Source organism: Temnothorax americanus, unplaced genomic scaffold (assembly GCF_048541705.1).
Source record: "Temnothorax americanus isolate GAGA-0224 unplaced genomic scaffold, ASM4854170v1 Scaffold5, whole genome shotgun sequence".
Lineage (NCBI taxonomy): Eukaryota > Metazoa > Arthropoda > Insecta > Hymenoptera > Formicidae > Temnothorax > Temnothorax americanus.
In genome coordinates this window covers 6,973,781-6,987,730 of record NW_027509657.1, presented here as the reverse complement: position 1 = coordinate 6,987,730, position 13,950 = coordinate 6,973,781, and the positions used below count along the sequence as shown (strand labels likewise).

Genomic DNA, 13,950 nt, shown 5'->3' with positions numbered 1-13,950 from the left:
ACCTGGAATTCAAAGCAGCTCGTCTCGATCGATTCGTTGTCCTCCTTCGTTTATTGCAACGGCGACAGAGTTGATGTCTCACGCATATTTAATCCGCGATGCGCGGGACGGGTTCCGATACTGTTCGAAAGGTCACAAGAGCGGCAAGTTTCTCTTCTGATTACGCACTCTGCTCGAATAGTTTTTGAGTTGTAACCGATCGGAAAAAAAAAAAAGAAGAGGACTAGTGAATTAAGGTTCGGGAGAACGCGAGAAACTGGCAAAAACTTATATCCTCGCCTTATTTTAAGGCTGGGGGGGATTAAGAATTAACCTGAACTTTACTTTAAAGAGCTTGACGTATTGTTACAACGGCAGTCAGTGCGTGCGCGTAACTTGAAAAAAAAAATTATGTAATAAATTATGTAAGTTTCACGAAATTATTTGCGTACTCTTGCGGGTTATTAAACTTAATTTTATAAAACTCTACAAATGATGTAACACGAAATCTGCTCACGTTCTTGCTCCATACTTTATCTTATCCTATAGATAGTATAGATATACATCAATAATCACGCGGTCGTCGATTTTTTTTACGCGGATCTTCGGATCTCCTTCTCTATATTTGGAAATTTATGTTATTGCAGGAACTTATCAACAACACCTCGCAAGAAGAGCTGCAACCCATATGCACATACTACTTCGATGGCCAGGGGAAAGCGGTGCGCCCCATGTTCACCATACTCATGGCACGAGCTATTAATTATCACAAGGGAAGAAAGTAAGTGGGGACGCGTTTCTGCAAACATTTTTTGAAATTTATCGAAGGAATCTTGATAAACATTTATAAATTACACGTCCGAAGCTATAAAATATCTGGCAAGGGCGTAATTCTCTGGCTTTTCTCGAGTTGGAAGAACATTAATATTTTTTAGAGAGGAAAGACTAGAAGGGGTTTGGCGTAGAAGACGATGTATTTGCGTGATTAAAACCCGAGAAAACAAAGTACCGCATATATATAAATATAAAACTGCGTCAACGTACTTATCATATATCACATTTGCTTCTATTTTATCAAATATAACGAAGAATCGATTTTTTATAACTGAGATTTTAACTCTAACTGAGCAACGTTAGAAAAAGTTCGTTAGAAAATTTGTGATTATGAGGGCCGCGGGTGAGAGTGTCTTTTTATTAACGCTACGCGTGGCACGGTGAATCTCCGCGCGTATGAAAACGTATGCTCACGACGTTTAGAAAGCATTAAAAGTGTCGACAAAGTGGTACGTTAGAGATATCTACGAAAGCGGCGGCCGTGCGTCTTGTACGAGTATATACTACATATATGAATGCATATATGAATGGGGCGGCATCGTGAATGAGAAGCGCGTTAACGCGCGTCGTAACGTACTAGACTTTAGGCGTACGATTCTGTCATAGACAGGATTTTATTATGTATCGATTATTACTTGAGAGATACCTGAGATATCCCCCCACCTCCCCCCCCTGAGTGAAAGCGAATCAAGTTAATGATTTGTCAAAGTTTATATTATTAAAGGCGCGGAAATTATCAGGCTGAAACAGATATTTTATCTTCTTAAACAGAATAATTTCCTAGGCTGAATTTATGCCGAAGTGATGTCTCGCGTTGAAAATTCTAGGCGCTACTTTAGAAGATTTTAAAATTTATCGGAAATTTAAAAAAAAAATATCGCATGCACATATACTTTCATTCTTAATTCAATAACTTTGACCTCTACACGAATTAGGTCTTATAAATTACAGACTTTTGATCGATTTAAGGAATATTCGAAAAAATTGTTTCAAACCTAGGATTTTAAAGACATTGCTTTGAAAATTATTAAACGACAAACATGGTTTGCAAGTTTTTATCGCTATGTAAAATGTATACGAAAAATTTATTATTAATAATTGAATGTAATATTTACGCATGTTGGCAACCACGATAGATAAATGATTTGTTTTACAACAAAGAGATTTTTTTCAGCGATCTCTCGCAGTCGCAACGACAAGTAGCGATGATCTCCGAGATGGTTCATAGCGCTTCTTTATTGCACGACGATGTGATCGACCAGTCAGACATCCGTCGTGGCAAACCTTCAGTCAACGCTGTCTGGAGTCAAAAGAAGGTAAGCTATAACCCATTTTCCGATTTCCAAAGATGATCGACGTGGCTATCTACACGGCACATTTATCGATTTCTCGGAATTGGTGTCTCTTCTCGTTTCGTTAATATAAAAAATATCGAAAATACAAAATCTAATAATATATATTTAAGTATATGAAAAATTATTTCGCATCAAAAAATCATCGAAAGTGACTATTGCGCGATGGTTAGCGGTGCGACGGCGATGGAAACTCAAACTCTCTCTCTCTCTCTAAAATAGCGAGGGAAGAAAGAGGCTAATGCGATTCATGACCAAGCGCCGGCTTTTGCTTTCTAGATTGGGAACCGGAAGCGGATCTTGGCTCGCGCGTGTGTTCGTTGTAAATGTGGAAAATTCGGTGGTACCGGCGCGGCGGCGCGGCGGCGCGATAGGAAAATTGATCAAGTGCTATCCGTAGGGTACTAAACGATGTAAAAAACTATTTCGAAAGCGGCTACTGTTCGCGAGTCAGGCTGGCACGCTGAAGTTACATATGTATTAGAAATCGACAGTTGAAACGCGACGGTGGGCGCGCGACGCGTGCGACACGATCGAAAAACTCAACTCTCAAACGCACGATTAACATGCGGCGTGTATACTTTCGCAATCGCTCGAATTTCATTCGCGCTTTTCCATTACTGGCTGCGAGAGACATTTTCTAGCGCTTATATTAATTAGCTTTCGATCGGCGTCGGGAATGATTGAGTTGCAATTACCATCGACATTCATTACACAAGTGCGTATAGTATAATGCGCTGGTGAGTGAAATGAAAGCGCGATGGGACTGCGCTAGGTCAAGAACGTGCGAACCTATTGATCAGTGATCGTTACTTTTTCTTTTTCTCTCCTTCCCCTCTCGTGAACATTTTGTTTATTTATCTATCTGGAGTGTTAGCGACTTCGGAATTAAAAAAATTTTTAAATTGCCGATGCTCTAAATTCTCGAAGACATCAGTCATCTCATAGAATACGTAATCATATAACATATTTATAGTGATATTAATGAATAACAATTTAAAAGATCAACGTGAAAGGAATAATCGACAAAACGCTCAGTTCCCCCGTTTGGTTTCGTTCTGATCGATTTTTAGTTAACAAATCAAATTTGAACTTTAAATCTTAAAACAAGCATTCCCGGAATAAAGTTTACTCGTTGAACTTTAAGTTTAGCAATACAACATTAATACATTTTACATACGGCGTTAATTAAAAGAACATAAACATTCTATAAACAGTGTCGCACGGAAGCGTCACCTCTCATTTTTCCGCTTATATCGATCTTGCGACATTGCAATTTTGCAACAAAATTTGTCGCTTTAATGTCACTAACTCGACACTTGTTCGCATATTGTAGATATGTGTCGCGCGATAACGCGAATCGCAGTCGTAAGCTGCCGTTGTGAAACGCAATGACAAGCTTATAACTATCTGTGACTCTAAAGCCAAACTATATTTCTAAAGATTATCGGACACTCCTTGAATTTTATTGCATAAATGCATAATCAATGAGACGCGAGTCAGGTGTTAGTTTTGCGTCAAAAAAAGTCTTATATAAAAGTCAAGGACTTAAAAGAACAAACACGTTCTTGTTATTTCTTCTAATTGTTTAATCGGCAACATTATTAGAGACGGGGCATTGAGATAATATAGACATGAGAATCAAGTCAGGCGGAGTAAAAATTAATAAATGTAAACATATACAATGCGGCGCGTTGCAATTTGTATGATGGGTCCTGATGATGAATAGCACGTGCAAATATTACGAGGAAGCTTCAAAAGTGTTACAACCTTGACGCGTGATGGAATTAGCGCCGTTCAGAGAAATGGAAAGCCCATCAAAACCGATGGTCACGAAAGTTGTCCCGACGTTGTTTCTTCGGTGCATCGGCTGCGAGGACAGCGCAGATGTTGAACCGGTGAATTGTGTAACAGCCTCTCGCATTAACGTACCGCTAATCGTGAGAACTCCTGCTGCAGTATATATAATAATTATCTTCGCGTCACACACACACCTACGAGTAACAGGATTGCGTGATGAAGGTGGCTCGGATGTAAGCCATTGAGTCAGGTGTGAAATTCGAAAATAATCACTGCAAATCGGAATACATCTGAAATAAAGTAGGAGACGAGCGAGATCTTTTTCGTCTGGCATTGCAGATTACATCAAGAGTAATATTAAATATCGTAATGAAACATTAATATAAGATATTGAGAGAGTATTTTGTTTTCCATTTGTTTATATATTCGATATAGTTTATAGCGTGATCGGTAAGTCGCGCCACTTGAAGTGCGCGTTGCTGGTTGCTGATGGCCTTCGATTCTCGTTAAAACCTTACCGCGAGTGTTCTGCAACAGCGTCGGTCCTGGGACACGATCGTAAATTGTTTCCCGGAGATAGCATTAGCCGGAATTAATGAGTCCCGCAGGTGGACCGCTGCTTTCAGCGTTAATTCATGTTTGTTTAGCGGAACCCGTCGCCTCGTCGTGTAATTGCAAGAAAGTGTCGCCGGTACACGCAGCGCGCGCTATTCCTGGAGGGAAAACCCTACCAGGCGTACGTTCTTTCGGTTATCGCGGCTAAGATGCGTGAAAATAAGGCGGCGCATCGCCGTTGCCGGATGTGAAACTCGAAATTACGAGCTGCCCGTTAAGTCACTCATCGACTTAGCCATTGTCCCGAACGAAACATTGTCCAAGATGAAAAGGATGTCCGGAAGCTTTTTGCGCCTCTTTCTTTCCTTACGGACTTTTTCTGTGTTCGAAATAAATGTTTCCAAACCGCAAATTTATAGGTCTTTGAGTAATTAACAGTCAAGTAAATAATGAGTTTATATACGTAAAAAAATATATTGGATAAAATTATGTTCTTTACTCAACAATGAAATATAAATATTCTGTACAACGTTTTACAGTGTCGTACTTTTCGAACGATAGCTTCATAAGTTTGAAATAGAATGCAGAATGCGTTTCAGGCGTTTCACGAAGATAAGTTAGAGTTGGACAGAAAAAAAAAGATGGAAAGCGCGACAATGTATCTTAATTTTAGAACTCGACGTGTGAGGAAATTTAGAAATCAACGTGCAACATATAAGAAAAGCCACGGTTATTAAGAGTCGTCGAGATGTTGCGGTTTCGGCGCGTCGCTCGTTATAAACGATGTGTTCATCAACAATTTTCCCATCAACGGATCCACTGACCGCAACTGAATGCGCGGTATACACTTAATGAAACTTACATTCGACATTGTATATCCGATCTATATAGCGATGTTAAATTTTCTAACATTATATCGACTTGAATCTCGATAGCTTTCCATCGACATATCATGCGCGCATCTGAATGCTTTTACAGGCTGAACAAGTTAAATAAGATATATCGTTTTAATATGGTAAATAGCGACCGATACGTACGTAATATCGCTAGAATAAATAAATATTGATATTTTTGGTCATTGGGCGAAATCTTATGCTCAATAATAATACTACAGTGTTTTCGTTCACGATCAATCAAAAAATTGTTTCCTATTGTTTTTGTTGTTCTGAATACGAATATATCAACCAAAAAATTTCCTACACATCTACAGATGCCTCTATTGCAATTTCAAAGTTTTGCAATAAATAGTAAAGTGCCAAAATTTCAGGAAAAGAAGTAACGGTATAAAAGTTAAAGAATGTAATATTTTATGTTTGTTTTATTTATAATTTAAAAGATATTACAAATGTTTTGTATGATCTTTTGTCTCTTGTGTAAGTTGTTGGGTCTGTTTCTCTTAGAAAATACCAGCAATAATCACCCATCATGTTTTCGTTCTATTATTCTTGATAACGAATCTCCACGCTGATATAAGCCTCCATAATTCTACCAGTCACGATTCATTTGTATTGTCAATATATAGTCTAAGATGTTTTAAATATATTTCAATTTTTACTTTTTAATATCACCATTATTTTATACTTAAGAAAAAATTAAATAAGATGTGGTGGATATTTTGTTCCTTCAAATGTATGTATGTGTGGACCCGGATCTTTAAATATTTATTGTACTTATTGACTGATTGTGACCGAAAACAAAATAAAAATTTGTAAACTACTGTAATTATTGCGGATTTTATATTTTGTCTTCAAACTCTTGAGCCACGCGTCGATTACTATTCGCAGTCTTGAAACGCAGAAGAATTTATCGTCATACTGGATAATATATAATAATATAAAAGATGAACTTCTCTTAAAGTTGAAATTAAAAATAAATTAGATACAGAATTGAACACGCGCGAATCCAAGTCACGTAACGCCTTCTCGAAGGCATTTGGCGCCGATTTGAAGAATGTCCGGTGAAAGGAAACCCAGATTATAATCGCGGAGAACTTGCGTCGATTTTGTTGACGGCAAATTAACATAATGAGCAACACGGCGCGGTTACGTCAAATCAAAATTCCGCGTCGCTCTTCGTGTGTTTAGACATCGGCAGAAAGTGTTAACATGATTTTAGTCGTTATAAAATTGAAAATGTAATGACTCTGTGTGTGTGCTTGCTCTGTAATATATCAAATTGTTATAATCGGAAAATGTTACATAATTTTGACACTCAAAGACATTTCACATCGTACGTAAACACGTGACCCAGAAATTAAAAAAACGTAGCATGCAAATTGTCTTTTGATTGCCGTATCACTATCTTGATGTGAAATAAAAGTCGGTATCACGGCTGAATTAAGGCTGTTTTGCATCATTATTCCAGTATTCCTATGCTATAACACTATTGTATATGAAACGACGAAACTGGACATGACCACGACCAAGCAAAATACAATGCAACTCGGAAACTAAATTCTTATCTGATGAGACGACAGAGTATTTTTCAAGTGATTATTTTGTTCTTAGGTGGCTATGGCAGGAAATTACATCTTATCAGTCGCCTGCATGATGCTCTCCAGAATCCAAAATGACGATGTGACCATTACCATTAGTCAGGTAAATTATTTGATTGTGCTCAACTCAATTTTTCAAATCTATTGTTTCCGTTTGACGACGGAATTGGAACTTTAATTGTAGAATTTTCAATTTGTAATCGATCCTTAACGAGAATTTATTATCTTTAACTGACTCGCGATGTAATTATTATAATGTTATTTAAGTTTTTATGGTTTTATGCTATCTCAAGTTAAAGACACAATTGACAAATTAAGACGATATAAAGAAGACAATTTAAACATAATCGCGTGTTAAATAGAGCATTTAATTAAAGTACGTTGCGCTACTTTGTAGATTATCTCTGACTTGGTGCAAGGCGAATTTATGCAGCTTGGTTCCAAAGAAACGGAAAACGAGAGGTTCGCGCACTATCTTACGAAGACATATCGAAAAACAGCGAGCTTAATTGCCAATTGCGTTAAAGCGGTGAGTCTACATTAACAATCGCCCGTACAAAGTTGTCGTCTATATTATTTCTTTGAAACCTGTAAATGATTATTGATTACTATCTCAGGCCGTCATTCTTTCCGAGGTCGATGACCGCACGATAGAGATGGCCTATCAATATGGCAGGAATGTTGGCCTGGCTTTCCAGTTGGTGGACGATCTTCTGGATTTTGTGGCTTCTTCAACGGCTATGGGCAAGCCCACAGCCGCTGACCTCAAACTCGGACTAGCCACAGCCCCGGTACTCTTTGCTTGCGAACGGGTTAGTATGCTAATGCGAAACATTCGATGAATCGTGATACGACCGAGAAATCTTTTTATTAGTAGTATTACGATGTACTTGACACGTGTACGTTATACGTCGTTATGTCGATAAGCCTTTTTCATAGACACGATCCTAATCAGTATTGCTACTTCGGCTGTTACAGTATCCAGAATTAAATGTGATGATAATGCGCCGTTTCCAAGAGCCTGGAGATGTTGAGAGAGCTTTTGAACTGGTGCACGAATCCAACGGTCTCGAACAGACCAGATTTTTGGCGAAAAAGCACTGCGCAGAAGCAAGCAAAATCGCGCAGTCCTTTGCTAAGAGTCCTTATCAGAGGGCACTGATCATTATGACAGATCTGGTCATTAACCGCATGAAATAGCATCGCGACGAACGCAGAATTAGAGGGCGGGAGATCGATTTTATAAATATTTATAAGTTATATTGGACGGAAACGGCTAGTATAATTCTCTCGAATTCTATCAATCGAATGCAGGAGTCGTGTCGAAGAAAGTTTTTTATACTCAATGTTACACCATTAGTCGAAGTTATGTATTGTTATATATAATTTAATATACTCGAGGATTTTTATAAAACGCAATCAAATAAGGAGATTGATATTATCACTATAATTCACGATGGTGTAACATTGATACTTGATTGATAGCATTAGCGTATGACGCAAATACGCATTAACGAATCTAAATTCATACCTCATCCGTAGGAAAAATGAAGAAGGCATCCCAAGCCCCGTAACGTATTCACTAAGGTGCTTCTGCCTTTTTCAGAGGACTTTGTCAATACATGGGTTTAAATCTGAAAAAATGCAGAAATTGCACTTTATAACAGTGCCTAGGCTGATTACATTTACTTGGCCTGTGTGTAAGGAAAAGAGCACGTATTACCTGATTTTATAAATCGTTAGCCGATCATGTAAATAAAATAATCTAGCGTTAGTAATAATGTATTAGCATCGATAATCCTTTCTATAATGTATCTTTTATGCATGCATCTTTCATGCGTCATGATACAATTGTACTGCTGTCGGATCCCAAAATGAAAATAATGCACAAAGCCAAATCGTCCTATCTTGAAAACGTTTACCTATAGGTACCTATAGGTAATGATAATTATTGTATCGCGACACGTCAGAAAAATTGCTTGCATCAAAGGAGGTTTAATGAGAATTTACTATAGCATGACAAAGGCAAACTGAAAATTGAAAAAACATACATATATAAGAATGACAGATGTACAGAATTATAACGTTATAATAAGATATTTTCGGTCTTTATCACGACCGATTAAACCCAATGGATACATATTTTTGATAAAGTAAAGCCCAACTTTTATCGCAGTAAACTTGTAAAAATAAGTAAATAAGGGATGCCAATACTAATTTTTACCGACAGCCCATTTTAAATAAAATAATTGTTAAAAGCGGCATAAAGGATATTTGCCAAAGAAGACAAATTGCTCTTTCTTTTCTTTTCAGCCAGGGAGATTAACAAAAGTTAACTTTGATTTATCGTATAATTGATAAGAATTATCTGCCTCTTTAAGTTTTAGGATGCGAATATATCATCGAAATTCACAATGCGGAGAAAAATAAAAGTGTCTTTTCTTATTTGGGCAATGTCCAATAAGAATAGAATCACTTTTGCTTAATAGGTGAACTGCTCAAAGTATCAATATTACTAGATATGTAAGTATAAATATCTAGTGTACAATAATTTATATTTATGAGAATGTATATAATTGTTTAAAATGTTACACAATACAACAGAACATTAACTAAGAAACAAGTATGTAATTATGATCAAATATAGACTTATAATAGAATAAGTATATGATGCAAAGAAAGACGCAACCGGAACTGTCGATCTCCTCCATACGTTTTGCAATATTTATTTAAATCATGTAAGAAAAAAAATGTATAAAAGTTTATTCCAAGATATGTTTATATTCAAAGAGGCACAAAAAAGTCATAATAAGATACAAGCTATGTGATGAAGCATACGCCGAGTCGACGAATACAACTTAAATGAAATTAATACGTATAATTTCATATAAATACAATTAGTTTGGTCTAATTGTTAAATATTTATTCGTTTATTCTCTTACGTCTTCAAGAATTGAAAAACATTTATTGGTATATACATTTGTTAGAAAATTAGTATAAAATTCAATTTTAATACAGAAATTCCAAAGAAAGCAGATCTGATAAATTTGAATCCGATAGAACTAATTGCTGATACGCACATCTTTCACAAATCGTCCATATTATCTCAGTGTTCATACAAGTTGTTAATTTGGAAAAAGTACTGACATAAGTACAAATTCCAAAATGCACTATGCTAACTTATAATAATATCTGATAGAAATTTTTATATAAAATCTGCATATAAAATCACCTACAAAAATAAAGTTGTTGATGGCTTGACAAAATATTATCTTTTGAAGATATTTTAAATATTTATTAGTCTGTTTTTCTCTTTCATTTTTTGGTTAAATCTATATTGTATTTGAGTCAATAAGTGTTTTCGTAGATTTTGAATTTGTGTAGGGGCTTTATCAAATGATAAACAATATATATATATATATAACCTGATCTTGGATTCCTTATTGAAAAATAAATGTACTATATATTAATTAAGATTTTTAGATTTTCGATATGTGTTCATAGCAAGAACATGGTACAATACTATTCTCACACCGTAATTGTTATAACGTTGGTTGATTAACTAACTTTATTGTAAAATCTTAATGTAAGTTCAATTATTGTGTTGGGGATCATTAAATTCGAGTATATAAGTTTTTTAAATACAAATATATATGAAATTAAAAAATATATATCTTTTCTCAAACATGCATACCACCGGTTGTTTGAAAATTCAATATATTTTCCTGATTCACAAATATTCCTCGATCATTTGTATTAAGTTTTATATCTATATTGAATTACCTTTTGATATCTTTATAGGCATAAAATAATAAGAACAGGTTGATAAAGATAACAGCGTCTAAAAAAGGATTACAATTTGCAGCATACAATCGGAATATTAATTTTAAAACACTTATAAAGTATAATAAAACCGTGCGGTATATGGTTGAATATATTTATTATGATATATACCGAAAACGTTATAGTTTTGGATTATTCCTAAAAAACATAAAATTGCGATTGTACGTGAAATAGAACAGAACCGGAATCGAGAACATATATATTACTTACCGAGAATGACAATATTTATACGCTAGGCTACGGAGCATGTCACGGAGGTGTGGAGATGGAGGCGTCTTTTTAAATTTTTTAAATAGGCGGAATAGGCCAATAGGCCTCGTTCGAACGAGTGACGCGACCCCTTTCGAGTTTCTCCGGGGCTCGGGCTCGGGGGCCGATGTCACTCGAACAGCTCGGAGTTCGGACTGTTCGGAGTACTTGCCAGTTGCCAGAGTTGCCAGCGAGTTTTAGGTTAGTTGGACGTCGGCGAGACCGGTTGAGAGCGCGGTGTGTCCGACGTGTGCCATTGACCAGCTGCAAACCGCTTAAATACTTCTGTCGAGGGCATCGCGCTCCGGCGAGGAAACGAACGGTCGAGCAGTTAAATGACAAGCGATCATGGCAACGCCCACCTGTGATAAGAAAGCGAGGGTGATCGTTCTAGGAGGTGAGGTATCTCGCTGTATATCTATGCGCGCCGCGCCGGCCCGGAGCGGAAGAGCGATAAGGGACCGACCGGCAGACCTTTATCCGTTCCGTTTGCGGTTTGCAGGATGCGGTTTCATCGGCCGCAACCTCGTGGAATATTTGCTGGACAACGATCTGGTATCCTACGTGCGGGTCGTGGACAAGGTACCGCCGCAGACGGCGTGGCTCAACGCGAAGCACCAGCGGGTGTTTGAGCACCCTCTGCTCGAGTTCAAAAGCGCCAACTTGATTAACATAGGTAATGTCTAATTAAAGGTAAACGGGTAAACCCAAACGCATCGAAGAACGGGATTCTTATTGATATTGCAGCTGTAAAATTTAAAGAGAAAAGATTTTTCAAGTACTAATACCTGTGAGAGTTGAGCGAGACTTTTCCTTTCTTATATTTATCATTTTATTTGTTCTCTATATTTAATAAGATTAATCACTGAGAGAGAGAGATACGCCTTATTCGGTTATGTAAAAACTATGATGTAGACATTGTAGACTGTAAGTAATGTGTGTAAAGGGATTTTCATTTTTGTTGACCCACCAAAGTATCCTGCCAAAACGCGTTTTCCTCTGACGAGCCTATCGATTATGTGTTCAATTGCGCTGGAGAAACGAAGAGTGGTCTCACGGATCCAGTGTATAAAGAGGGTATTTACAAATTGAGCCTAAACTGCGCTCAACAAGCGGCCAAGATTGGAGCCCTGCGTTACGTGGAGATATCTTCTGGCAATCTTAGCACTTCCGACAAGGTATCCCTCTAATGACGTATACTTTAACGCAAATATGGATTTAGGATTGATCATTGTGCAATGTCGCGTAGACCCCTCACAAGGAGGACGATGCTGGAGAACCATGGACGTTTGTTTCAAAATACAAGTTACAAGTGGAACACGAATTGAAGAATATACCAGATTTGAAATACACCGTACTCAGACCGGCCATCGCGTACGGTTGCGGCGACAGAAACGGCCTAGGTAATCTCCCAAAGTATAAACCTTTTTCGCAGTTTATCTCATTACCGATAAAGCTGCTCCTTCCTTCTAACTAAAAAAAAAAAAAGGCAAAAGAGTATACCTTGGCAATTTACAGCACCAAGATTAGTAGTGGGCGCAGTTTACAAGCATTTAGGTGAGATGATGAAGTTGCTCTGGGGACCGGATCTTCATATGAATACGGTTCACGTGAGGGATGTTGCCAGAGCTATCTGGCATGTGGCTAACAGACCAGAAACAATAGGCCAGACGTATAATCTCGTGGACGAGGGAGATTCTACTCAAGGTTCTATTAGTGCCATAGTCTCGGAATTGTTTAATATCAATCACGATTACTGGGGCACTGCGCTGTCTACACTAGCTAAAGTACGCAGAATCATTCTATCGTTCTTAGTATGTTGTGTGCGTGTATATATACATTTATCAGTTTCAGTCTAAAAGTGCATTATGACGTCCAAGAAAAATTATTAAAATTTTAAAAAGATATTCATTATCGAATAAATCTTTTATTTTGCAGACCGATATGAGCTCGGTTGTCGAAGAGGTAAACGACAAGCACATGACCCCTTGGGCGGAAGCTTGTCGCAAGGATGGGGTGGAGAACAGTCCTCTATCTCCGTACATAGATCAAGAACTTCTGTACAACAAGCACCTGTACTTACAGCCTGGAAAGCTGTCAAACACCACGGGATTTACGTACCTATATCCTAAATTAACGAAAGACGCTCTTACAGAGGTAAATTTTCGTTCGTTTCCATAAGCCAGTCTCGAAGAGAAAACGCACGTAATACATAAAAATGAGATGTTCACGGATTTACAGGTACTTAATGATTATGTAAGCATGAGGATCTTCCCGCATTCTTTGGTCCTGTGAACTTAGCAATACCAACTGCCGAATTAGAATATCGATTCTCTTTTACACGAGGAAGCTACGAATACCAGAATACACACGGACGCCGAGCGTCGTTTCACCTTGTGCCTAGAAGGGTTCTATACAAGTTACATATATATATATGTATATATATATATATATATTCTATTATACACGTTATACAAATTTACTTGACGTTTTATACGTCAACAAATAATGCTAAATGAGTTTTATAGAGAAGTGCATATGAAATTCGGATATTTCGTAGGCGGCCTATTGCCAATGTGATAAACTAGCAATTAATGTACTTAATTTTATCATAGTTCTGGAAGCACAGGACTTTTTCGCACTTTAAAGATGGCTAGTCAAACAGTGACGTTTAAGAATGATTCGGTACAATGTTCTTATACACAAAAAGACGCAGTCTAGGGATACCTAAATTCAAGACGTTTGTAGTCTGAATTAATTTCCATGAATATTTTAGAGGATCATTTATTGAAAAGAACGCTTTTTATATACCATTTTTTCAAGACTGTACCAATAAAGTTGTTG

General features: G+C 37.2%; 2 protein-coding genes across 2 annotated transcripts in view; both read left to right on the top strand.

Moving 5' to 3' along the window:
* Positions 1–10,703, top strand: part of Qless (decaprenyl diphosphate synthase subunit 1 qless) — a 37,527-nt gene extending 26,824 nt beyond the window's left edge. The window contains exons 3-8 of the mRNA XM_077417980.1: positions 627–760; positions 1,988–2,129; positions 7,028–7,117; positions 7,412–7,543; positions 7,632–7,826; positions 7,993–10,703. Of these exons, the coding sequence (XP_077274106.1) occupies positions 627–760; positions 1,988–2,129; positions 7,028–7,117; positions 7,412–7,543; positions 7,632–7,826; positions 7,993–8,214 (915 nt within the window). The 3' untranslated portion in view covers positions 8,215–10,703. The remainder of the gene's footprint in view (positions 1–626; positions 761–1,987; positions 2,130–7,027; positions 7,118–7,411; positions 7,544–7,631; positions 7,827–7,992) is intronic.
* Positions 10,704–11,215: 512 nt separating this feature from the next.
* On the top strand, positions 11,216–13,681 carry LOC143903980 (uncharacterized). Its single transcript, XM_077418130.1, has 7 exons — positions 11,216–11,503; positions 11,609–11,782; positions 12,082–12,284; positions 12,356–12,509; positions 12,625–12,893; positions 13,045–13,263; positions 13,348–13,681. The coding sequence occupies exons 1-7, from the start codon at positions 11,455–11,457 to the stop codon at positions 13,399–13,401; spliced, it is 1,122 nt and encodes a 373-aa protein (XP_077274256.1). The 5' UTR covers positions 11,216–11,454; the 3' UTR covers positions 13,402–13,681.
* The last annotated feature ends 269 nt before the right edge of the window (positions 13,682–13,950 follow it).

Excerpts from the sequence above, each read along its gene's own strand:
- LOC143903980 (XM_077418130.1), top strand. The coding sequence starts at position 11,455 with ATGGCAACGCCCACCTGTGATAAGAAAGCGAGGGTGATCGTTCTAGGA. Across the intron at positions 12,285-12,355 it reads ATCTTAGCACTTCCGACAAG|ACCCCTCACAAGGAGGACGA; the intron begins GTATCCCTCTAA and ends AATGTCGCGTAG. Across the intron at positions 13,264-13,347 it reads CGAAAGACGCTCTTACAGAG|GTACTTAATGATTATGTAAG; the intron begins GTAAATTTTCGT and ends ACGGATTTACAG.